The following is a 26,205-nucleotide window of genomic DNA, read 5'->3' on the forward strand; positions in this document are numbered from 1 at the left end:
AAGGCTGCCCCTGCTTTTGGCTTGAACCCCACAGACCTGGTTCTTCAGGCAGTTCTGGAGGGGTTTGTGAGGTTCCTCTCACCTTCTCAGGTGGTGAGTTACAGAGCACCACTCTGCAATCTCTGCCTGCCCTTTCTGGGACAAGCAAACAATAGGGATGGGGCTTCCTCATCCAGCAGATGTGGCAAATCAGACTTGATGATTGAAGTTATTAACTCATCACCCATCTCAGACCTTCAGCAGTGGAGCAGATGTTGTAGTGGAGGGTGCAATGAAAGCTGAGTTCTTTTTTGTATCATTTTTCTTTCCTTGACAGTGCAGCTGTGCTCTGAAAAATGAATGTGGCAGGGGGAGAAATTGCCCCCTCTTTCTCAGTAGGTCTGCTCCCCATGTGGGAACCCAGATTTCAGGCTTTAGCAACTCAAATATGATTTATTGCATTTAATCCTCATTCCCTCTCCTCAGCAGAGCCAGTGCTGCAGGAGGGGCTGTGGCAGAGCTCTGGGGAGTCTGGTGCTCCCCACCTGGGTAACGTGCTCTCTCTTTCTTTATATTGATTTTTGCTTTAACAACACTGCAGAAGGAAGAAGATCTGATCTTTCTCTGTCCTCTAATCAAGCAAAGAGCAGTTCCTGCTAACAGCATCTGCTATATTTATACATGCAAGAAAACTCAGTTTCATCTTTTGTACCACGTGCCAGTGTGGAAGAGCAGGAAGAGATTACAGCAGGACAAATATGGCAGGAACAATATTCCTGTAGTTTTCTTCACATAAACCAAATTTCTATACTAGAGACCTCTTACCTGTGATTTTTATTTGTATTTTTAATGACTTTTATTTTTATAGCTGGCTCTGAGCACACATCTTAGGGGTAAACTTGAACTGGAGCAATGCATTCATATCTAAAATAGTTACTGAATATTCAGAACCTGTTAGACAAGAGATTTGGTTTCCCTCATGTTATCATCATCACCACTGTTAATAATGCCTCTTTTTATCTCTAAGCCACACTGCTGAAATCAGTCTGTATCACCAAATATATCTCACATCAGTATGAGTCAGGCTAGGAAGCATAGGCACTGCCTGTTTCATTAGGCTTTCCTACAATCTACTGCATTGTTAGATGCTTTTGGGGGGGTAAGGGTAGTTGGTATTCTTCAGAAAAGTACTCCAAAGAAAGCAGAGTTTCACTGGTTTTCACAGGACCAAGATAAAGGTCTGTGCTGATACAGATACCCCATTTGGCTTATAATTACAAGCTAGAAGAAACACCTTTTTTGACATGCAGATTTTTCACTTATTCCAAGTATTCAAAGCATTTTGGAGAAGGAAGTGCTAGACTATGAGTTAACTTTGTTTTAGGCAAATTCTCTGGAAATAAATAATTCTGGTAACAGCACTAAGGCTCCAGGCAGGTCTAAGCAGGTTTTGCTCAAGTGGAGAGTTGACATGGAGTATGTTTGAGGCTAAAGAATGCCAATGTGTCTACCCATTTCCAACCTGTTTGGTGACTTGTGACACCTCTTCTAATCTTCCCTTGCTCTTCCTCCTTTTGCCTCTCTGTTTTTGAACATGGACCCTCTGCTTTGCCTGTGTGTCTGGGCTGTCTGCCCTCATGTGCCTCAGCAGCCTAGGACACTGGTTGAAGGCTTTTGGTGCTATTGAGTATGAATTCAAATCTATCTGCAAATGCAAGTTAGGTCAGTAAATGAGGGGATGTGTAATACACCCCATTTCCTGTTCAGAGTGCTGATGTCCATTTGAAGGTGGGATATGAGGCTTTGTTTTATGTTTGCAGAAAGATGACTGAGAACTGCCTGCTTATCTCATTGAGGAACTGTGGGAACCACATCACTTCCCTCTGAAAATATCCCAATGACAAACCATACTTTCCAAAAACCTTTTATGTCTTCTTTTGTGTTTTTTTTTTTTTTTTAATTTCTTTTAATCTTAGGAATCATAGAATCATGGAATGGCTTGGATTGAAAGGGACTTAAAATGCATCTTGTTCCAACCCGCTGCCATAGGCAGGGGCACCTTCCACTAGACCAGGTTGCTCAGAGCCCCATCCAGCCCAGCTTTGAACACTTCCAGGGATAATGAACCACTCCAGTCACCTGCTACCAGGCAAACCCTAATTCTTATGAGGCTTCCTTGCTTTGCATTGCTGTTCTAGCAACCAAATGCACCAAGAAATGCAGGGGGAGACCTGTATCTCATTTGCTGTGACTTCATTAATACAAATCCTTGGGGGAGGTGCTTGTCCTGCATGACTGTCTTGTCTCTAAAGTGGAGGGACATGGATTGGATGGATGGAACACTCAGTGGACAGGGAACTGGGTGGAGAAGTGGCTGAGAACAGCCCTGTGGAGAAGGACTTGGGGGTGATGGGTGATGATAAACTCACCACAAGCCAGCAGTGAGCACTCACAGCCCAGAAACCAACAGAATCCTGTGCTGCATCCAAAGGAGCTGGGGCAGCAGGTTGAGGGAGGGGTTCTCCCCCTCTACTCTGCTCTTGTGAGACCCCACCTGGAGTCCTGCATACATTTCTGATGCCCCCAGCATAAAAAAGACATGGAACTGTTGGAGCAAGTCCAGAGGAGGCCACAAAGTCGATAAGAGGACTGGAGAACCTCCCCTACATAGACAGGCTGGAGGGTCAGGACCTTTGTTTCATTGTCTTTCCTCATCTTCTCTCATTTGGAAGGAAGTGGGAACTCCCAAAGCTGAAGAAATAGGAGTCACTGACATTATTTGTCATAAAAGTTATAAGCTTTGTCCTAAAATCTGTTCTTCTGAGCTCAGCTTGCTTCTGTGCAGAGGGCTGGCACAGGGATTAAGCATCCCATTAGTCCTACTTATGCCTTCGTATTAGTGCATAAATAAGATTTAAGCCACTAATAGCTCCTTTCTAGCTCTGCATAGAGCTGAATTTTATATGCTGGCCATGATAAGACCAGATAAAAAAATACAGTTGTGGCAGCAGCGGTGAATTTTAATCAGGGGACTGAATTTTAATGAAGTGGGGATTAAAAGTGCAGTAGCTGTAGCTGGGATGTCCTGACATCAGCACCTTTCAGAAGTGGTGCCAAAACCATGCAATAAGCCAGGAACCTTCTCTGTGCATGAGGGATGTGGCCTGTGGAGCTGCACCAACAAACCATCTCCACTTTGCTGGTTGCAACTGTGAAGTAAAAAACACCAGGTCTTTGTGACACCAAGGCACCAGACCCTGCCTGCCTCACAGCCACATCATACCTGCTCTCAGCGTGGCTGGTGCAGAATTCAACCAAGCTGTGGTGCTCTGAGCTCTCAGGCACTGCAGGATCCCAAAATACTGCTGTGCCTGGGACCAAACCTCCGGAGTCTGGGAGAGCTTACTTGGTCCTTCCACTCAGCCATTGGGTGAGGCTTTCCTTTGGCCAGCTGCTTATCCAGGAGCTGCTGTCTCTCTCCAACATGCCTATCATCCCTTTTCTGCAATTAATTAATTAATTTTTTATCTTTTTCTTCTTTTTTTTTTCTTTAATTGAGAATCACAGATTAAGGGTTCAAACAACCCCGGCTTTCTTTCAGGACGCTTTCATTAACAAATCAATTAGCTGTACTTGTTCCCATTCCCACACAACTCTGTCTCGGTGCTTTTTTATTAATTTTCCTATTCTGCTAAAATTACACCAGTAGAAAGACGACCTGGCAAAGGCAAAAACACAAACAAGGAGCAAGGGTAAAAGGCAGTGCCAGGGCAGGCAAATGGGGCCAAGCTCCAGTTATTTTTTCCCTTCCCTAGACGTGGGATGCATGTTGGCAGGTGGCTGATTCTGCACATGATGAGCAGTGCAGTGATCAGGGTGAGGAGTAACACAGTTACAGCTCAAGAGAGTCATAGCATTCCAGAAATGAGCTGGATCCAGTTGGAATCTCTCTTCTCCACCTACATTTGAGCCTTTGGTACTGAAGAAACCTTTGGTACTGCGCAAGCGATATCTGAGCTCTCCTTAGCCCACTGTGATCTTTGGAGCTTGGACAAGACCCAGATTGGACAATTTCCTGCACTGAGACTGCAGGAAATGAAACCAGTCACTGTCAGTGCAGAAGTTGTGTTTTTGCTAAATGATGTGTGACCTTTTAGTACCTGTGGCCCCAGATTGCTCATGGGTGTCTAAAGGATCAGGTGTATTGTGCACAGGGTCCATCAGGGCTTGGGCAGGGACAAATCTGCTGAGAAACAGGAAAACAGTGAGATGGATGGTCCTTACCTGCTGTGCCTGCTGGGAACCATCAGCACCAGGGAATCTGGGCCAGGTTTTGAAAAAGGCAAATGGGACTGATTTCACCTTAATCTTTTATAAAATGTCTAGATTTCAGTGGACTTGATTGGTTTATGTCTTCTCCAGCCTCTGTGTTGGCTATGAGGGGGTACACGGGGTTCATTTAACTGTTTTTCAAAAAGAGAATGAGGTTTTAGAAGAATTAGTACCACCATTTCAATGCTTTGTTGTGAACAAGTGAGGGCTTTTGCTAAATCATTGAATCACAGAATTTTTGGGGTTGGAAGAAACTTTATGATCATCTCGTTGCAATCCTCTGCCATGGGCAGGGACACCTTCTACCATCCCAGGTTGCTCCAAGCCCCATCCAACCTGGCCTTGGACACTTCCAGGGATGGGGCAGCCACAACTTCTCTGGGCAACCTGTGCCAGGGCCTCCCCACCCTCACGGGGAAGAATTTTTTCTTAAATCTGAGCCTCATGAGGTGAGCACAATCACATACCTGTGTGTAAAACTGCTTCTAAAGGTGATGTGAAGCAGAGGGAATGTTAATCCCAGATCTTTTTTTCCTGTGCTCATGGAATGCCTGGTCACTGACAGACAGTCACGGCTGCTTCAGAGAAGAAGATGGCAAAGCTGTGAGTTTTTTGTTTGATGCTGGAGCTGCTTGGTGAGATGAAATAAGGCAGGGCAGTGAAAATGAGGAAGACATCTTTATGTCCGTTATAAACAGCTTTAAAGATGGAACAAAGTAATCCCTGTGCTGGAGCACACTGGGGCTGTGTTTGTGCCAGTCTCCCTCCTCCAGCAGTGATGTGGAGCTGAGGGAGGCGGATCTTGGAGGTGAGCTCCTGTACCTGCCCAGAGCACACAGCAGAGCCAGGTGAGGAACCTGCTTCCAGGCATGGCCAGGAGCAGGTGTGAAGGATCTATGGATGTGCACTACATTAGTGTGACTGCCTGATGCTCACAGATATCCCAGCCTGGAAGTGGCACCCTGCCTTTGATAACCCTTTAGAGGACTTTTGTCCTAGAACTTAGCTGATGGGTTTTTTCACTGCATAATTTTATCTTTTTTTATTATCCAGAGTGTCCTGTGTCAAAGAATTCTGTAGCTGAACTCCACCTTGGCTAGAAAATTTCTTTTTATTTTCAGGCTGTTCTGGCACCTTCTGTGTCCAGCAGTGAGCAGCGCTCCCGTAACCTTCCTTGGGACCTTGGGGCTGTACAGAACTCTCCTAGAGGTGTCTCTCTGTGGTTAAGGAGTCCAGACTGCTTCCTCATCCCTTGCTGGGTAGCTCTGATCACGTTTGCTTCCCCCCCTTGAAGCTCCTTTCTTTGACCACACAGGGTGTGAGGTAGGTCAAGGGAATTTCTATTTTTGTGTTTCTGTCCCAGACAGCTCGTGTCTGGGGCAAAGAATATTTGAGTATTTCCCCTCTTCATCATCTTGTGCCATTTTGACTGTCTTGAACAACAGTGATGTGTCAGCACTTTGCTTGTGGGCAATATTTCCCTTTTTCAGTCCCTTAAACCAACTGGAAGAAAAAATATTAACCAATATCGGTTCAGGCTGTTTTGAAGTCAATGCTAGACATGTACTTGCATATCCTTCAGGCACTGCCCTTTGCTAAGTGAGCATATTGACAATGTTGCAGAGCATCTGTGCAATTATATTTGAATGCACCACTTAGAGACTGTGACAAATCCATTACGTGAAAAGGGCAAAAGGTTAAAATAAAAATGGCTTAATAAAATGATTCATTGTGACAATCCGTTTAAAACTGCACAGGGAAATGCAGAACTGTGAAAAGCACTGAGCATCCACCATGAAAAAAAATCTGTATTTGTTAGACTGGACAGTGGGCAGCTCCTTGGCTGGTACAAATAGATGGATTTAGTTACAACTCTGTTAAATGAGCTGGGGATCTGACCATATAGCTTTGGTTGATCTTTAAGCATGAGATCATACTCTGCTTCTATGCAGATACCAAGACTGAAGCTACTGAAGACTTTGAAGAAAGATGTAGTTAAAAAACAAATGATGCTTTGTTTGCCAGGGCACTGGGTACTAGGAAAGGCTGGAGAGAGCTGCCTTGCTGTGTCCAGGTGTGAATGGGAAACTGCTCACAGCATGTGCAAGACAGGAAGGTGGCACAAGATGCTGGCAAGAGAAGTCTTTTAGTTCAAGTTGGCACCTGAGCCAGGAAAAGTCATTACTTCCCTTCAGTTAAGTTTGAGAACTCCCAGAATGAGAAACTGAGGTAGCTTCAGGGTCTGTCACCAATTTCAAATAAAAGTGTGATGGGTATATGGTTGCCCACAGGAGGATGAAATTCAGTGGCTGTCAGAGGCCTTGGAAGTCAGCTTTGGGGACTAAACTGAGCTGAAGTCAAGCTGAGCTTAAAGACAACCACAATGTACTTGTAGGGCTGAGAGAATTTCGTTGTTGCATCAATTAAAAAACCCAGCCTTGGTACCAAACTGCTCTTCATCTTCTCAGAGAGAGACGTGGTTTTAAACTGGGAATAGCAATTGTGGTGAAAATGTGTTTGTGGCCCACGGGTTTTCCATCAGGAGGAGATGGAGGGGTCACTGAAGTTGTGTCTTAGTCTCCAAGCAGGGAGCAGGGCACAGGAGCTGGATGTGGGGGTGCCCTGCCAGGCAGGAGCAGGGAGTGACTTCCAGCAGCTGCAGCTGCCCCTGGGGATGCCCACTCCCCCAGAGTCATTTGGAGACCAGGGCTCAGCAGGTTTCCATTGCTCTTGGCTTGCAAATAGCTCTGTAGTTAATTTTCTCCATTTTCAGTGATTTCCCCCCATTTCTATTAGCCCAGAGACAGCCTGACACTACAGTTCTATTGTAGTAGCCACTCTTTTTTTTTTTTTTTTTTACCTGAGAGATCAATTTTGTGTCAAATTTGTGGCATTCTTCCCTGATTTCTGAAGTAAGCACCAGGCTTAGGGTAATAATGAATTCCTATAAGTCTGTAATGGAGCCATCACTCAGGAGCAGCACACTAATGCTTTGCTGTATTCCTTAGAGATTGCTCCCTGTTGCTGTTTTGAAGGGATAAAAGCAAATCCAATATGCATCTCATGCAAGAAGTGTCTAAAGCAGTCGCTGGTATCACATGGGCTCAATCCTCTTCTGAGTTACGCAGATCGAAATCCCGGGGACTCGTTTGACCCGTGGGCTTGGCATGTGTGCCAACCTCACCACAAACCTTGCCCTAGCACTGTGGGTTTGGACAGGCCTGGCCAGAGATGGGTCAGGTTCCACCAAGGGGGGTTTCTCTGAAATCAGGGTGACTCATTTGGTATTCGTGGAGTGACAGGACAAGGGGGAATGGCTGTAGGTTGGGAGTGGGCAGTGTCACACTGGGTATTAGGCAGAAATACTTACCTGTGAGGGTAGTGATGCCCTGGCACAAGTTGCCCAGAGGAGCTGTGGCTGCCCCATCCCTGGAAGTGTCCAAGGCCAGGCTGGATGGCACTTGGAGCAACCTGGGATGGTGGAAAGTGTCCCTGCCCATGGCAGGGGGTGGAACAAGATGGTCTCTGAGATTCCTTCCAACACAAACCAGTCTGTGATTTTATGAAGCTGCTCATGTGCCACCTTTGGCTCCCCAAAACAGAATAAAATCTGTAAAAAAATGGGATGAAAATAAAAAAATAAATCTGCTCTCTGTATCCTAACATTGGAACTAAAATTTGGTTAAGAATTTCTAAGAAAATTACGACAAATTTTCATCTGGAGGAGAAGCTTCAGCCAGACAACACAGTTGGACAATTTTAGGTAGATAAAACCAGAGTCTAATAACAGCATGTGTCAGGGACAGCAGTCTTTGCCTGTGAGAGCCAGAGCAGTGGCTCAGGTGGGAAATGCTATGGCTTGGGTGGCTCTTCTGAATTGAGATGCTCTGAAGCTTTTTCCAGACAATCTGCCCATTTATTGTTTGTAAAAACTTACTCTGGATCAAAATTTTAAGTATATTGGTCCAAGAGACCAGAGAGACAATCTATTCTAAAAATATACAAATAATAGTAAAGAAATGACATTTCCTGTCAGCCAATGTCAGAGTGGATTATGAAGTGATGGACCATGGCTCTTGAGATGACAAGGTGACAGCTTTCCTATATATTACCATTATAAAAGCTCTCTGCACCTGAATTTTTGTGGGAGACTGAGGTGACTTGAGGTTTTGTGCATTTGCTTTAGAAATTAAGCTCTGTTTTAAAATATGCCTATGTGACTGTGAAGAACTGCAGTTATGGAGAACACCCTCACCTTATTCAAGGCAACACAAAAAATTATTTTCAGTTTTTGCGGCAAACATGTATGAAAACAGACATTAATGCTTTATAAACTGGTACTCAAATCCAGAGAAATTGGAATCTGGGAAAGTAAACAACAAGTAATGAGGTTCAGCAAGGTGCAGGTGATCTGTGTCACGGAGCTGCAGGACCACAGCAGCAGGAAACTGGATATCCCAGTCGGGCTGTGTGACCCCAGCCCAGTTAGGGCAGGGCAGGGGCAATGTTCCAAATAAAATCCAGAGCAAGAGATGATTCTTATTTGAGCAGTAAAACTGTAACACCTGGGTGACCATTTGTGTACGATTTAAAACTGTCAGGCTCCAGCTCTTCAGCACCAACACTATCATTGCCATGTCATTGGTATGGAGTGGTTTAATCAGGGAAACATGGAACTGTGGTCTGGCAGGTTTGTAAGGTGGAAGGAAGTGTTATCACCACTGCTTATGCAGGCATGGACAAGGCTAGACTTCCCTTAGCTAATTTCCTTTAGGAAAGCATTCCCTCCTCCTCATGGGGCTGCAGATTCACAGCCACAATTGGCTGATCCTCACTGATGGTCCCCATGTGGGTGCAGGTTTTGTCTCACCCCTTTGCGTGGGCTCTGCTGGGCCAGCTCTGATGTAGCTCATCAGAGCAAAGAGCCAAATAATGTTTTGTCCCTGTCCTTTGTTATTTATAACCATCCATGAAGTAACCCCCTTACTCTCCCCTCACTCTCCCCTCCAGCAAATCCATGACCTTTTATTTTTCTCTGGTGATTCTGCCACACTTCCCTGAGTCCTTCCCAAACCAGTGTTCTGCCTCTCGTCTTGAGCACCAGCTACCCATTTCCTTCCACCTTTATGCCATGAGAAAACTCTAACCATGATGATTTTGTATTTTGTCATCAGTAAAAATATGAAATGGTTCTGAGCCCACTCCAGCAGGGATGCACTGGGAGCAATGATGTGCCACTGATGAGCCCCCAGTTGCAGGGGATGCACTGGGAATAGTTACAGTGCCACTAATGAATCCCAAGTTGAGCTGCCTTTGAGCACTGTCAGTCTGCCAGTTTTTAATCCATGTTAATCCTCCTGAAAGTAGGATTGGGATTCAGGAGTACAGCTTACCCTAAGAGAGGGGTCACATGGGAATTCAGCATGCTGTAACTCCTGGATGCTGACTTCATTCCTTTAATGAAAGGACCATCTTCCTTTCCCAAGTGTCCCTGTGGCACACTCCAAGTAGATTCCTCCATAAAATATGCTCTTTATGGGGTGGCTGGGATAGACTGGGGGCAAGTGATACTAAACCTGGAGGGGGTGGAGGAAGCTGACCAGGAGAACGGTGTTTGGATAAACTTTTGCTTTTGCCTTTGTTTCTGTTTAACTAGCAAAGCACTGCATTAACTCTACAGGATTACTTTTCCAGGAAAATCAAGCTCATAAAAAATTAACCAGAAGTATGATTCCCTTGTTTCACAGATGGAGGGGTGCAAAGCTATCTTGGATTTGTGAAGGTAGTTACATATGTAGCTCCTGTGTGATAAATGGTAGATACTTAAATAGGAATAAGGAATCCAAATGGCTTTGTAGAGCTAAGCCAAAATTCTTGCCCTCGACTAGGGAAGGAAGGCTTTGGAATGATAGAAAACCAAACCTGTCTGTCCTTGTATTCAGAGCTGTTATCCCCATCATTTCATCTGCGCTATGAGTGTTTCAGGGTCAGACTGTTACAGGAATGAGACACTGACTGAACAGCAGCCCAAAAATCTTGAAACTAAAAACTTAAAAAAAAAGGGAAAAAATATAAATCTACAATCAATAAATCTTTCTGACATTCAAACATGAACCCTAGAACTGCATCCTGCAGCAAATATTTGGACCTCATAACAACCCTCGAGTGCTCCTGTGGAACCCACTGGATACATCTCAAACACTGTCCTGAAAGATCTCTGCCTTAGTGAAATATTTAATACATTTTATTGATGTTGTCCACTGCCCACTCATTTGCCCACACTAACTGAAATGATTATTTCATTGTGCACCGAAAGTATTGTATTATTGGGGAAAAAATGCATGTATAAATATATAATATATATATAAATATATATATATATAAATATATATTATATTTATATATATATAAATATATAATATATATAAATATATATTATATTTTATATATATATATATAAATAAATATATATATACTATGTGTCTGGTGCCCTGTGTGTTTGTGCATACATATTATATAGAATATATACAATATGTATACAGTGTGTGTATATTATGTATATAGATAGACATATGGATATATAAATAAATGTAAATACATTGACAAGCACACAGACCACCAGACAGAGCTGATGAACTGAAGTGCTTTTGAAAGATTATCAAGTTCCTGAGCAGGGTGCTCTAATGCCTGATATAAATCACCACCATGCCCAGCAGAAAAAGCCATCCAGAAAAAAGAAGGAAGTTAAATTGTAGCTGTCTGCTGGGAGAGAAGGGAACCTGAAAGGTTGGATCACTTGGCACTCCTCTGATGTTCAATCTATTAATGGAAAAGTGAACTTTGTAATTCCTGTTATTACCATCTGGAAGCCAGGGATGGTGCCCAGTTTCCAGCCTCCGTCACAAGGACTTGGAAGCCTGTCTGCCATGGGGGGGGTACCCAGGGGGGAACCTGCCACCTGAATGTCCCCAGTGTGAGGCCCTGGGGAAGGTCCCCTGAGTTCCAGGTCTGCATGGGGGATGCAGGAAAGCCAGAGCCCTCCCTAAGGAGAACAGAGTGGGTGGATAGAGGAGATGATGACAGTGCTGTTTAAGATGATCTCAGTGCTGTTTGACTACAGCACTGAGAAGGAGCTGTTTGGTGTGTGAAAAGGGGCTGAAATTGCACTCCCCCTCCCCAGCCCCTCTGGGCAGAGCAACTGTAGCTCAGGTTTGGTTTCTGCAGAGCTTACCTGTCACCCAGCTGCTCCCCACTGCCTCAGGAGACGGTTCCTACAGTTCCCCCAAAGCAAACACAAGGCCAAGTCCCATGCCTTGCTTCAACACTGCAATTTGCTCCTTCAGCCTGCTTCTTGTGCCATGTATTTTTTGTAATTCTCACCCTCACCCTGCCTGCCAATCGTGTTTTGTCGCAGTGATTTGGAAAAGGACTCCTTAATCTTCCATATTGTTAAGAGAATGATGCTAACTTCACTTCCCACTTCACAGCAAGCAAGAGGTGAATGATTACTACTCTAAAACGTGATGCTTGCTAAACTGGGACCAGATCAAACCCCTGCCAGCAAGCAGTTCTCCACTTGAGCTGATGGGACTGGGGAGACCGAGGCTTTCTCAGCTACTTCGTTTCTTTCTGACAAAGTTGCTAATATCTAAAATTATCACTGCTAAAATGTTCAGATTATAAACCACAGACTATGATTGCTATTCATAAGGTGACCCAGTATTCAAGAACAACCAGTACTTTGCTGGGCATAAAGCAAGCCTGTATCTGCCAGTGGACTCTGCAGAGCTCCTGAAGAAAAGTGACGTGAAATTTAAATAATTGGATCCACTGTAATTCAGGTCTATCAGCTGCTGGAGTGATGACATATCCTGGTTTGAGGAAAGATAGTGATTTTTGTAAGATACAAGAAAAATGCTCTCGTTAACTACCTCTCTCCACCTGCAACTTAATCTAGTAGCAGCTGAGACTCCTGACCTGGAACAATGGATTAGTTTCTAGATAACTGCCCCTGGTAGTGGGGGAATAGAGATGAGTCTTAAGTAACTAATAAGCTCCTAACACATTTAGGATGAAATTTTGTCATTGGTGTCTTCATCCCATGTAGCTGGAAGTAGCTGAGTGCACCTCAGTGCTTGTGATGCCACTCTCTTTGGGAGGCAGTCAAATGCCTGCTTCTTCATCAGTGATTTATTCTGTGGTTTTCTCAGGGATCTGCTGGAGCACAAAAGCACCTCCAGAGCAGATTCATTAGCAGAATGAACAGGGCTGCATTTCCAGACAGAGGTGAGATGCATGACTGTGTAACACCAGGAAAGAGTAGGACCATTTACACCAGTTGTGAGCGCTCTGGCTGTGGGATATATTGGCTAAATGATGCTTGAGTTCAGTAGCTGTAGTACATGATATTTAAGGTTTGGGTTGGTTACATTTTTCCTGGCTTCTGTATGTTCTTGCAGTTTTAGTTTTCTGTAGCACTTCACCCAGCTTTGGATGAAGGTTGTACAAGGGAGATGCTGATGAACTGGAGCAAGGCCACTGAAGGATGAATGAGATGGGGAGAAAACTAGAAGAGGCAGCCAAGGGAACTGGACTTGCTTAGAGGGGACTTGATATCCAGCTTCTGGCACAAGGGAAGGAGAGCCAGGCTCTTTACTGAGATGCACAGCAGAAGAATAACAGATAGTGCATATAAACTGAGGCAAAGAACCAGAAATAAAGAAAAATGTTTTTCATTTAGAGGATAATTAATCAGAAGAACAGAAGCCCACAGCACACCAAAGACATCACTGGATAGTCTTCAGCTCCTGTCTGGGTACTGCATTGAGGTCTGAAATCAGGTCTGATCTGAAAGCAGGAGTTTGTAGATCTCTCAAGGCTCCTTGCAAGTTCAAAGAGTTGATGAATCTGCAATAGTTTCTGTTTAAGCTTGGCTCTGTTCAGCATCACTCAGGTTTCTCTAGGACTGGGGTCAGAGTTAGACCAGAAAGGACAGCAGAGTAACAAGTGCTGCCTATTGCTGGACCTCCCAGGGCTTGAACTGTTAGGGACAGGATGCTTTTGATGGTACTATTACATGTCTGCCAAAATAAGACAACATCTTAGGCCACGTTGTTTTAAAAATCTTGTATGGGAGATTGTCTGAGGGTCACAGATCAGAACCTTGTCTTCATTTTACTAATGGGTGACTGAAATGGCAGGATGGAAATGCCACTACCCACTGTTCAAGCAAAGTTGTCTTGAACTATATATAAAGATATATATACATATAAAGATAGATATATATATAAATAACTATATATAAAACATTTAAAACCTATATATAAAATTCAGAATCAAGGTAACACACTGTGGGAGGAGCAGGGTGAGTCCAGTGAGTCACCTCATGTGAAGCTCTCAATGGGAGTGAAGAAGCTGGCAAAGTTTGCCAGCAGCAGTTTGGACAGAAGACCTAGTCCTGACCTTCCAACTGTTTTGTGAGGAGGATTAGCTTATCCCTGGAGACCCACACTGCCAGCACCAGGCAGTGTGACATACAGAAAGCAGCTATCATTTGGGATTTAATCTTTTATTGTCTATCATCTCCACGGGTGAGAGTCTCTTTCCCACAAACTCAGGGGAACAGACTTGCAAGAGTCATCTTACAAGAACAAACCTACCAGAAAATAAGTTTCCCTTCCTGTTGATTTAAATGAGGAATGAGAAGCAGAAGGTCCTGTGTGTAGCCAGAGCTCACATCTCTTCTCCAGCACACTGTGTTATGTGCTTCATTCATATTACCATGATGAAAGTTTGATTCTAAAATATCAGATCTAGAGGAGAGTCTGTGACCATGAGAGCTGGAGGTGACCATAGTCCACAGAAAAACTTACAGTTATGGTACCTAAATACTGCTGGAAAATTCTTAGATATGGCAGTGAATGTTTCCTGTATATGTGTGGAATACAGGGCTCATGAGCAAATTCTCTGCAAAACCACTCTAGAGCATTAGTGTATGGAATCTCCTTTAAATTCCATTTCTTTCAATTTTTCAAGTAATTACAGCAAGCAAGTGCTGTGGAGCTGCATTGGTGTGTGCAGAGGGCCTGCAGTGCTCATCCCTCCTGTCAGCAAGAACATTTATTCTAAATATCCTGTTTTGTTCTTGCATCTTCCAGATGTGCTCCCCTGCCACTCCCAGGCTCTGGAGAAACTCTGCCAGACACAAAAGGCTCCCACAGAACTTTACCCTCTGTTTTATTGTGGTGGATTAGTTAAAACTCAGAGAGCTCTTCTGGAAGAAATACTCATTTTATGTTTGACTTGGTTTTAAAAGAAAATATGAAATAGTCTCCTAGTTTGTTGTTTCTTACAGCTACAGAACACTTGTGGCAGTGTAAGAGGGAATTTGCTTTTGTGCTGTTTAAAAACCCACCAGGCACAACCTGCCACCACACTTACACACTTAATCCAGATGTGAGGTTTGTTTGTCTGTGATGGTGCTGTGTGAGTATGCATCTGTATCCAGGTGTGTGGATCTGTCTCCAGAGAAAATTAATACTTGTCCATTTATCATTTGAGTATTTCAAGCACATAGGAGTGAGACCAACAAAAAGCTGAAATGACAAAAATAATATACCTACTCAGATTTGGGTTATAGATTGAGCCTCCCTGTCTAGAGAGACTTTGCTGATAGATTCTGATTTTGCTGTTATGGAAGCAACATGTCTAGAGCAGGCTGAGGCTCTGGTGCAGCGGGTTCTGTTTCTGTCTGTCAGGAGAACACTAAGGTTTGCAATTTGGACATTTTGCTGCACTGAATTTGATGCCAAATATTGAATACAGAGGTTAAACCTACTGCCAAAAGTCCTAGGGACAGCAGTATTGCCAGGGACACAGACAGGCTGGCAGCAGCCTGGTTCTGCCAAGATGCTTGCAAAGTCCATCTCCTCCTCTCTCAGTGCTCACGTGTCTGCAGGTGGTGGTGAACACTTATTCATCTTGGAGGTTCAATGCTTCACCTGCCAATGAAACATCAATATTGCCAGAGTTCATTTACACTGATTGATGGCTTGTGTAATCATCTCAGACACTAGGATCCTCAAGTGGCTGCAATGGGTAATAAATGCACATGTGCAGTATAAGAAAATTGATATATTCTGGTGTTTTCTTGAGAATACTGTCAGTCCCTTCTATACCTTGCTTTGCACTGGTCAGGGCTCCGTTTTTCTCAGCTGTGTGTGGGTGTTGTGCTCCCCAGTGTGGCCAGCTCTGATCTACCAGGGCTTTGTGGTGGCTCTGCACAAACCATGGTGGGTCAGGCTACACACATGGAAGTACGTGGGTGAATTTTCTCTCTGAAAGTTTCCTACAGATGGTAGAGGTCTTTCAGATAAAGCAGTGACAACAAAAAGGAAGTACTTGCCCCAGGGACAAATGCATAATGGTTTCTTCCATCACTTTTTCAATACAAGGAGGAGAGGGGCTCTGGAAATCCTCTGTGGACCTTCTCATTTGGCAAAATGTTCCCTTCCCTGAATTTTTTGTCTCATCATATGTACCCTTTCTGTTTCTTTAAGTTATGTTTTACTTTCATTACTCTGCAGATTACCATCTTCTCTCTTCCCAAACTGGAAGGCTAATTTAAAAGAATGAGACATCATTAAACTCCATTGGGTCTAGAATTCTGGTCAACTAATTTTGGATTTGTAGGAAATTATGTTTTCAACTTTAACTTTCCAAGTTCAGTGGCAGCAATGAGTCAAATACTTCTCACAATTCTTTCAGATTGTGTTTGTTGCCTTTCATGTAGTTCTTTTAAAGATAAGCTGGTTTAGGATGAAGGGATCTCATCCTGTGATCATAACCCAGCCCAAGATGAAGGCACTGTGCCAGCCAGCAGTTCTTTCCCTTCCAGTTTCTGTGGGGCCATCACCTGAGGAGATCACACATGGGAGCACTAAGGACCACCTATTCTGCTGGCTAAGGAGTACATGGGGATTTTTTTCCTGTGTCCAGCAGCTAGAACAGAATTTTCCTTCCAGCTGTGCTGGTTGTGTACTAGTCCATTGTGGTTCTCATGCTGATGGTGTTATGATGGGACATAACTCCTACACAGATCAGTGCTCAGGGGGGAAATTTTTAGCAGAGCACAACCCATGGTACAACACAACTGAGTAAACAGATGCAGAAACAAGGAAGGGGGATTTGGAGTCTCAAAGCTTTGTGATCCTGGCATTAGCAATTTTAGACAGTGTATTTTGGATGTGAGTTCTCATTTTCTGCTTATTTTGGGATCAGGTTTCTGAATTCTGGCAAGCTTGATTATTTGTAATTTCTGCTTGCGAGATGCCTGATTGAGGAGAATCATGATTTGTGGTTCACCTCTGCGAACCCAGATGATTAATTTGCAGAGAAGTCTGAACCTATGCAGTGTTTCTGCATCCTCCATGGCTGAAATGGCTCAGTCTGTAGGTAACAAGTACTTGATGACAAGAAACTGTGGCTGTGATGGGAACTGTGCCATTGCCTTTGCTGAGTGCAGGATCTCAGCATATAAAACTTCAGCTTTGTCGATCATGTGTCTGCAGAAGGAAGGAAAGATGGATGTGCTGCTTCAGCTGTACATGGCTTTTAGATGGAAAGTTTATCATTTTGACTGGATAGCCTGAAATGGGTCCAGTTCATGGTATTGCTGGGACATACTCACCACTCAGCTGAGTGGCAAGAGCAGCTTTATTTCTTAACCCTTTTAGAGCCCTGAGAGATGCCCAGCAGGAACTGGTCATTCCTTCAGGCTAACTGGTTTAACAGGGTGGCCTGGCTGCCTTGGTGGGGAAAAAAATGTCAGCAAATGAGTTCAGTTTTCATTTTATTATTTGATTTTCTTAGCTTACTTTTTCTGTACTTGTTCCTTACTTTTATGTTCCTTACTTTATGTGTTTCTGTTCCCTCTTTTTCTCTCTCATGTGCTGCTGTCCTTCCAGTGTTTAGGTTGGAAGCATCTGAGATCCTGTGGGTGTCTGGCAGTCAGGAAGAACACAGTGGATAAAGGTGAGTCTTCTGACACTGCTTTCCTTGGAACTCAAGAGCAATCTCCTGGAAGCTATGGACAAGTTTTTGCAGAGACCTTTTTTGCCTTTCTAAGCTCTAATATGCCATTCATGCCTGCAATGTCACTTGCAGATCCATTCTTCATATTGCTCTGGTATTAGCACATTCCCAGATGATTTTTGGGGTAGCTGGGATTGGTTTGTAGTGCTGCTAACGTGAATAACTGGAGTTTTCTCCTAACAAACAGGTTAGATCTCCTGGCACTGCCTCCCCACATTTATTTGAGAGTGGAGCTGTTGGAGGGCTGTAGACAAAGCCCAGCAATTCTCAATAAACTCAAGTAAGCCGTGATATCACTTGCAGAGTGAAATCTTTTCTGTAAACTGCACACCTGGCTGACCTGGCTCAGAAAGACTGCTGTTCTTCTTGTCTGTTTTATTAGAGGAAGTTATTTCTTGCTGGAATCAGACGAACTTAAGAGCATCTCACTTAACAGCCCTTGTTAATAGTGCAATATACAGGTAATTCTAACAACAACACACATCAGGTTTTCGCTTCAGGCCAAATGTTTGGGCTATAGTTCTTCTGTGCATGCTGTTACATGGCAGGCTCTAATAAATGGTTATTACAGAAAACTGCCTGCATAAAGCTGCTGCATAGAGTTCTGCTGCATTTTATACAGAGCAATAAGCAGAACAAGTAGATCCACTCGACCTCCTCGAGCCACCAGCAAATGTAGGGCTTGCACTTTCACAAGGTGCTGATGTCTTTCTTCATAACTCCTGTCAGGAATATAATTTTCTTCATCACTGTACCCATTAAAAATGAGCACCTGAGGTTTCAGGGAGGCTCAAGGTTCAAAGACTGAGGGGATGCAATGAAGTAAAAGGTACTAATTGCAGAGGGAAGTCAGCGGGGGTTGGAGTGCTGCCAGATCACACAGTATGTTTTGAATGACTGTGACTCCAGGGGTTAGTTTGTGGTGGGAAAATAAAATGAACATAAATATTCTAATAATTACTTTCCTTGTCTGTGAAATCAGATTGACAAGTCCTGTGGGGGGAAGTGACTCCTTTAACGAGCCTTTCTGAGGGTGATGACTGCTGTGCTTGTTCTGACTGGTATAAATTTGGACTTTGGGGAGTACATTGTGTCTGTCCTGGACACTTTTTATTTTTAAGATAGAAAACAGGACACAGAAGTTGTGCATTTATTTTCAGTCTAAACAAAATAAGTACATTCAGGAATACATTTCATGCCTCTGCTCAGAATCCATCTTAGTGGAACACATCATGCACGGGTAAGATGTGCAGGCTCCAACTCAACAGCAGCTGGAACCCAAGAAAAAAAGGAAGGGAGGAGAGGGGAGGGGAGGGGAGGAGTGGAGAGGGTCGGAGAGGAGAGAAGAGGAGAGGAGAGGGTCGGAGAGGAGAGAAGAGGAGAGGAGAGGGTCGGAGAGGAGAGGGTCGGAGAGGAGAGGGTCGGAGAGGAGAGGAGAGGAGAGGAGAGGAGAGGAGAGGAGAGGAGAGGAGAGGAGAGGAGAGGAGAGCAGAGGAGAGGAGAGGAGAGGAGAGGAGAGGAGAGGAGAGGAGAGGAGAGGAGAGGAGAGGAGAGGAGAGGAGAGGAGAGGAGAGGAGAGGAGAGGAGAGGAGAGGAGAGGAGAGGAGAGGAGAGGAGAGGAGAGGAGAGGAGAGGAGAGGAGAGGAGAGGAGAGGAGAGGGTCGGAGAGGAGAGGGTCGGAGAGGGTCGGAGAGGAGAGGAGAGGAGAGGAGAGGAGAGGAGAGGAGAGGAGAGGAGAGGAGAGGAGAGGAGAGGAGAGGAGAGGAGAGGAGAGGAGAAAAAGAATAGAAAAGAAAAGAAAAGAAAAGAAAAGAAAAGAAAAGAAAAGAAAAGAAAAGAAAAGAAAAGAAAAGAAAAGAAAAGAAAAGAAAAGAAAAGAAAAGAAAAGAAAAGAAAAGAAAAAAAGAAAAGAAAAGTCTATTTGTAGGAGCAAATCTCAGTCTGAGCAGTACCCCAGTATCTGAATGTCCCATCTTTTGGAGTGTTCATATAAAGGATACCTAATGTGAATCTAGCTCTATTACAAATCCTATGGGAATGCAAATAGCTTTCTGCTTTGAAATGTTCACTTCCAGGGGATGGGGGTGAGGGAATTCTTGCAGTGAGGTGAGAGGCACTAAAGGTAAAGATCACAGGTTGAGATAAGAACAGTTTACTGGAAATGGCAATGAGATAAGAAAACAAGCAGTAACAGCAACAATATTAATAACAAAAGTGTAGAGAGAGGGTGATTAAAAATTAACCCTGTCCTGGCCAGGACCAGGACATCAGCAAACCCGAGGCAGCTTTGCAGCATGCTCTCACACATTTGTAGAAGGGCCTAGGGCTGTCAAACCCACAGTGTGATGCAGCTTGTATGTTTGTAATGTAGGGATTTGCATGGGTTTGCCATTCATTTTGTTTTGTGATTCCTATAATCAGCACAAACAATTTACATGGGGAAACAGAATTATCATTATTTGCTTTCTATTACAATGCTAAGAAATGGAGCTGGAGAAGAAAGTGTGACATGTGCCAGATTACCACAGGCACCAAATCCCAAACCAAACATGAATTTGCAAGGCCATGTCTCCTTAGCTGGAACTGTGCTGATTAGCCCCAAACAATGCTGGAGGAGATAGCTTGTGAGTGTTCACAGCAACGTTTTATCTTGGATTGAAGACACAAATGGTTGTTCTCAGAATGTTTGTTTTTCCAAGCTACTGGCAAAATGGTATGTGTATTGATGCCACTTGGCCTGTCACACTGAACAAAAACGTTCCCTCTTCAAATTAGCTTAACGTTTTCAGGCTCTGATGGGATAAATGGAGCTGTGCTTCTCTATGGTGTGGCACTGCACTGCACTGCACCTAATAGTAGTACAGGAAAATAGTTCCTGAGCTGTGGCTCCAAGCTGAATCCACCCCAACACCTACTAGACAAAAGGAAAACACTGGGGGTTTGCAGCAGGCAGCAGGTCACTTGTTATCACTGCATGAGCACCACTGAGCTCTGCACCACTGATACCCCAAGGGGTAGCCAAAATGGAGCTGGGCAGGGGCAGACAGTGTGTCCTTGGCAGAAATGACTCTCCAGGTCCCTGTGTGCAGTATTCCTCACTCCAGGACGGGGTTGGTTTGCCCTGCACTGAGGAGTTCCCAGCATCACCCCTCCCTGAGAGAAGCAATCCTTTATTCCCACCTGTCTCACAGAATCACAGCATGGTTTGGGTTGGGAGTGACCTTAAAGCCCATCTCATTCCAAATCCTGCCATGGGCAGGGACACCTTCCACTAGCCCAGGTTGCTCCAAGCCCTGTCCAACCTGGCCTTGGACACTTCCAGGGATGGGGCAGCCACAGCTTCTCTGGGCAACCTGTGCCAGGGCCTCCCCACCCTCACAGGGAAGGATTTCTTCCTAATATCCAAGCTAAATCTACCCTCCTTCAGCTTAAGGCCATTCCCCTTTGTCCTGTCCTTCCAGGCCCTTATCCAAAGTCCCTCTCCAGCTCTCTTGGAGGCCCTTTAGGCACTGGAAGGGGCTCTAAGGTCCCCCAGAAACCTTCTCTTCTCCAGGCTGAACAACCACATCTCTCTTAGCCTGTTTTATTTGTGCAAGGTCCTTTCCTGTTATGCCATAGCTGTTCAAGGTCATTTGAGAAGAGATTGTGTTGAAATCCCTTTTATGAAAACCCATGTAGAAAATATCAACTAGATTTCCCCTATCTTCTGGCCTGCTGACGCCTCTAAACATCTCCAGAAGATTTTTGAGATATAATTTACTTCCCTTCAGAAAACCCATGTTGACTTTTCCATGATATATTAAATGTATTAATGTGTTCTCTGATCTTATTTGCTAAAACATTTTCTGTAATTCTAGCTGATTCTAGGCTGATTTCAGGCTTACCAACGTGAGGTTTTTGGTGTCTAATCTGAAAGGAATGCTTCAAAAAACCTAGTGTCCCATTTCTTCTATTTCAGACCTTGTGTAATCAAGTAGATTCAACATGAGGGGTTACGTACCACTGTTTAAAATTAATTTGGTTGTTTCATCTTGAGTCTCTTTTGCACTCTTGCTGAATGCCTCCTGCTCTAGTCCTTTGTCTGCATGTTCCACAGCATCTTCTCCCACCACAGGGACTATCCTGTGCATCCCCTCAGAGAGACTCTGGCTTAATTTACCCTTTCTGCCATGACCTTACCTTCTTTAAATGTTTCTTTCAGACCCTGACCAAGTACCCTGCCAGTTCTCTGACAGACAGACTTCCTGCCTTTGGGTCATCCAGAGGCAAATTTATGATCTGTTTTGCAAATAGTTCTTCCACTTTTTGGCCTTTGCTTCTTGTGCCTTTCGTGTTTCATCTGCCAGATCTTCTACTTTCTAGATCTTTCTGCTTTACTAGATGATCTTTAAGGACCCTTCCAACCCAAGCCTTTCTATGATTCTATGATTCTTTCCTCATTTGGGCACATCTTCAGATTTCCAGAAGGATAGCTACTTTCTATCACAACTTTTTCTCTCTGCTACCTGATTTTCCAGCTTTATCTTTATAACCCTTCTCAAGTCTTTGCTGATCAGCAGGTGTGTCCTGTACCTCCAGCCTGGTGGCCATCAACAATCCTCTCCCTGAGGATTTGACTCTCTTGGCTCTTCCTCAGGGACTGTTTTCTAACAAGGTCCTTTTGACCAGTTCCCTTTCTGAGGTCAGTGCCGTGGTGGTGAACTGTCTGGCTCATTTCTCTTGCAAAGAGGTTGGATCTAGAGTATACCACAGGCAGCAGACTCAGGTAGACAGTGTGCTTTGGGTCCCTTCTCCTCTGGAATGTTCCTCCAACAGCTGTCCCATGCAGCAGTCTCCTTGAGTGCCCCTGAGAGTGCAGGCAGGCCCTAAGCCATGCATGGGGTGGTGCTGAGGCCATCAGTAACTGCTGCAGTTCAAAGGAAAGGGGAAAACTTCAGGTTGGAGTTCCACAAAGCCTGGATTGTGATAACAGCCCCCTGCCGAAAGGAGAGGGGCCACTTTCCCCCTCTGGATTCGCTGGGAAGCAGGTGTCAGTGCACACCTTGCTGTCAGAGCCAGCAGAAAGCCAGGGGTGAAACCTCTGGCTGGGAGGAGGAGGAAGAGGAGAAGCCAGGGGGCAGAGTGAAGCCACCTCCCTGGGGCAGCAGCACACCCCTGATCCAGCACCCTGTGGGATGGGAACAGCTCTGACAACCCAACAGATCATTTCCCAGTCACTTCTAAGGGTCAGGTTTTTCTTCAGGGAATTGCTGAGCTTTTAGCTATCACATCTATGCATGTGTGATCTGATTAAACAGGAACTGAGGCTGAGAGCTACTGTTCTCCTTTTCAAGAGGCACAAAAAAAGCAGCAGGATCTGCCCGAGGCTCTGAGCAGAGTAGGTAAACCCGAGCATCACTGCCTGGGGCTGGGGGGCTGGTGCTCAGCTGGAGCCAGGCAGCTCCTGTGGCTCAGGGAAGAAGGGGGTAGAAGCAGGCCTGGCTGGGAGAAGAGAAAGGGGATCAGCTTGCTGCTGCTGGAGGGCTGGAAAGCTGGGCTGGGAGTCAGGGAGCACGTCCCTGCCTGCAGCCAGGAAAGCCCTGCAGCCACCCGGGCAGCTCCAGCGGGAACTGTTGCTTCAGCAGTCTTGTGCCCTTGGCATGCCTGGAGCCAGCCCTAATAACTGGGATTAAGGAAAGGCAGTGCCTTAGGGCAGCTTAGTGAAATCCAACAGTTAAACAATCCCTAAGCAAAGGCAGCAAGTGTCTGGTTGGGGCTTTTCCTGACTCTGAAGGTGAAACCAGGGGCCTTAAAGATTATGAGCAGCTCTATGCTGCAGCCCAGTGAGAAGTTTTTAAGATGTTCTCCCTGTTCTCTTCCTTCCCCTCTCACCTTTTTTCTTTGTGTTTGTTTCCACTATACCAGTGAGATACTTTTTACTAAATTCAAAGCGTATTTCCATGGGAGAGGTGGCTTTAAAGGCAAAATCGTGTCACTGCCATTGATGATGGCAGATGACAGCATCTGATTTGGACAAAACTCCATTTTATGACAGCTGGATTTTTAGTAGGGGTTGTAGGCTTTGAGACAATGGAATTGGCCACCTTCTCCATTAAAATCATCAGCAAGACTTCCTCTGATGGCAAGCACTGAATCCCCACAGCTTTCCCAAGAAAGCACTCAGCTGCAGCCAGGGAGGTGAGTGACCTCCTGGAGGGTCACAGACAGAGCCAGGGCTGCCAGTGGTGCTCCAGGACATGCAGAGAAAACTACTGCTGCTGGGTTACACTTTCCATTACAAAGCAAAGCTGAATGCTGCCATGAGGGGAGTGGGATCCAGATGCTGCTGCTGAACTTGCTTCTGTGAGCGCCTGTAAGGAAAGATTTAACTTGTAACTCAGTTGTGTTCAACGTGAATTGCATAATAGCAGCTGCAGGGGCAGTGGCTTACAGAAAAAAATTAATTCTCTGTCTTTGGTATTCCTCTGGCTTCACAGACATGAGGGACTTGACTGTGGGAGTCTTGTTGGCTTTAATTAGATTGATGAGTATTCGGCATTACTGGAAATACAAACCTAAGCTGTTGCATTTTCAAAAATGCTGGGGTTTTGCTATAATGTGACCAAGCTTTACTTCTAAAATGTGGTTTAGTTGTAGAGATGGAAATAGCAGTCCTTTATATCTACAATATTTCTGTGGGCTCCCTGCCAGATAAGCTCACAGGGAAGAGTGCTATGGCCAGGAGCACAGTGAGCTGTGTCACCATTACCCATGGGCACAATCCTGCTCCATTTGATGTTGCCAGAAGAGTCTTAAGAGATTTTTCAGTCTGTTTGGGTTTGGTTCATCTTGGAATTTCATCTCTGCAGTCTGCTTCTGTGGACTATTTTTTCCTCCTAATTCCATGTGAAAAAAATAATGAGAGGGTAAAACAAGTGGAGAGTGTGTTAATAGCAGCAGTGCTTGGTGTGGGCCCCAGACCATATGCTCGGCACCAACACACAGAGCTCCTTCAGCAGAGCAGGTTGTTCCTCCTCTTGCTTTTCCTGAACACATGGTGCAGACCACTGAAGGCCTTTTCTGGACCCAGTGTTAGTGTCAGCAAATCAGGGATCTCACTGCACACTACTGAGACCCAGCCTCATTGCAGTAACGCTGCCGGGGCAGCAAGTGACAGGGGGTGACACGGCCGGGATGTGACAAGCACGAAATGACACATGCAGTGCATGCAAAGCACTCAGGTTTCACTGAGCAGCCTATGCTGCCCAGCTCCGGGTAGGAAGATGATGGATCTGGGAAATACCCAGTGAAAACAAACACAACTTTGCAGACCGTGAGCTGGATGTACGCGGGAGATCCAGCTCCGGGAATATAACAGCAGAGAGAGCAAGCAGTAGACAGCGTGTTTGAGAGACCAGGTCCATGAGACCAGAGCAGAGGACCTGAGGCTCCGCAGGCTGTGAGCACCAGCCCGGGGACTGAGGGCAGGCAGGACAGGAGGGCAGACAGGGCAGGCAGCAGGCAGGGCAGGCAGCAGGCAGGGGCAGGCAGCAGGCAGGGCAGGCAGCCCCTGCCCGGTGCCACAGGCAGTGCCGCATCCCCGCCAGGCCGCTCGGGGAGAGCCGCGCGGGCCGGGCCGAGCCCCGGGAGTGTCAGGGCCGGCCCTGCCCGGTGCTCCGGCCCCTCCTCCCGGCCCTGCCCTCCTCCCCGCCCCGCGGGGGCCGCGGCGGGGCCGGGGGAGGGCGCCCGGCGGGGCTGACGAGGCCGCGGCTCCCGCGGGACGGGCCCCCTGCCCCGGCCCGGCCCCGGCGGAGGGCGGGCGGAGGCGGCGCGGGTGCACCTGCCGGGCGGGCCGGGCTGGGCTGGGCTGGGCTGGGCTGGGCTGGGCTCGGCTCGGCTCGGCTCGGCTCGGCTCGGCTGGGCTCGGCGGGGCCATGCCGGCAGCCACGGCGCCCGCGCTGGACGCGCCGCGGACCCCCGCGCTGGGGCGGGACAGCCCCCGCGGACCCCCAGGTACGAGCGCGGTCCCGCATCGCTCCTCGCACAAGTTCAGTCCCGCGCCGGGAGGGAGGGAGCCGGCGGGGGGAGCCTGGGCAGGGTGCGGGATCCCCCGGCGCAGGGGTGCGGGCTGGCCGGGGCAGGATGCGGTGCCCCGGACAGAGGTGTGGGTACCCGGGAAGGGGTGCGGGAGACAGCGGGGCTGCGGTACCCCCCGCTCGGACCCAGACCCCCTCCCGCCCCACTCTCTGCCTGCTCCGGGCCGGTCCCCGCAGTCGCGGAGGGCCGGGGGGACTCTCGCCCGCACCTTGGAGCTCTGAGGGACGCAGCGGTCGGGGCGGGTGTCCCGGAGCCGGCCCGGTCGCGGGGGGTCCCAGCGGGTCCCGGCGGCCCTGGACGGCTCTACCGGGGCTCTGCTCGGGGCCGAGCGGGCCGGGCACCCCCAGGGCCGGGGGTGGGAGCGGGGCTGGGCAGCAGGCAGGGCCCGGGGGGGCATCGCTGTCAGAGAGGGAGCGCTGCGGTTCACTGCTCGGACTTCGGGGTTCGTTCGCTGAGGTGGCCGCGGGCACTGGGTCCGGGTGCGTGGGTACGGAGGGGAATGTCCAGGGATGGGAGCTGCTGGTCCTCAGGGACATCGTCCCTGGGCACATGTCGCTTGTCTGAGTAGGAAATGAAGATATCCGTGTTTTAATGGGATATGATAATGCACTGAGGGGTGGAATGAGGAACCGATCGAAGCGTTTTGCTTCCTTTTCTTTCTCTTCCCTTGAGTTTTGGTACTCAGTTCGATTGCACAGACCATAACATCCTTTCAGAACCCCTTTG

General features: G+C 46.4%; 1 protein-coding gene across 1 annotated transcript in view; it reads left to right on the top strand.

Annotated features, from left to right (window-relative positions):
* Nucleotides 1-25,173: 25,173 nt before the first annotated feature.
* Nucleotides 25,174-26,205, top strand: part of SUSD3 (sushi domain containing 3) — a 30,064-nt gene continuing 29,032 nt past the window's right edge. The window contains exon 1 of the mRNA XM_051793330.1: nucleotides 25,174-25,395. Coding sequence (XP_051649290.1) covers nucleotides 25,317-25,395 — 79 coding nt within the window. The 5' untranslated portion in view covers nucleotides 25,174-25,316. The remainder of the gene's footprint in view (nucleotides 25,396-26,205) is intronic.

Source organism: Manacus candei, unplaced genomic scaffold (assembly GCF_025592945.1).
Source record: "Manacus candei isolate 608988 ecotype Guabito, Panama unplaced genomic scaffold, ASM2559294v1 h1tg000036l, whole genome shotgun sequence".
NCBI lineage: Eukaryota > Metazoa > Chordata > Aves > Passeriformes > Pipridae > Manacus > Manacus candei.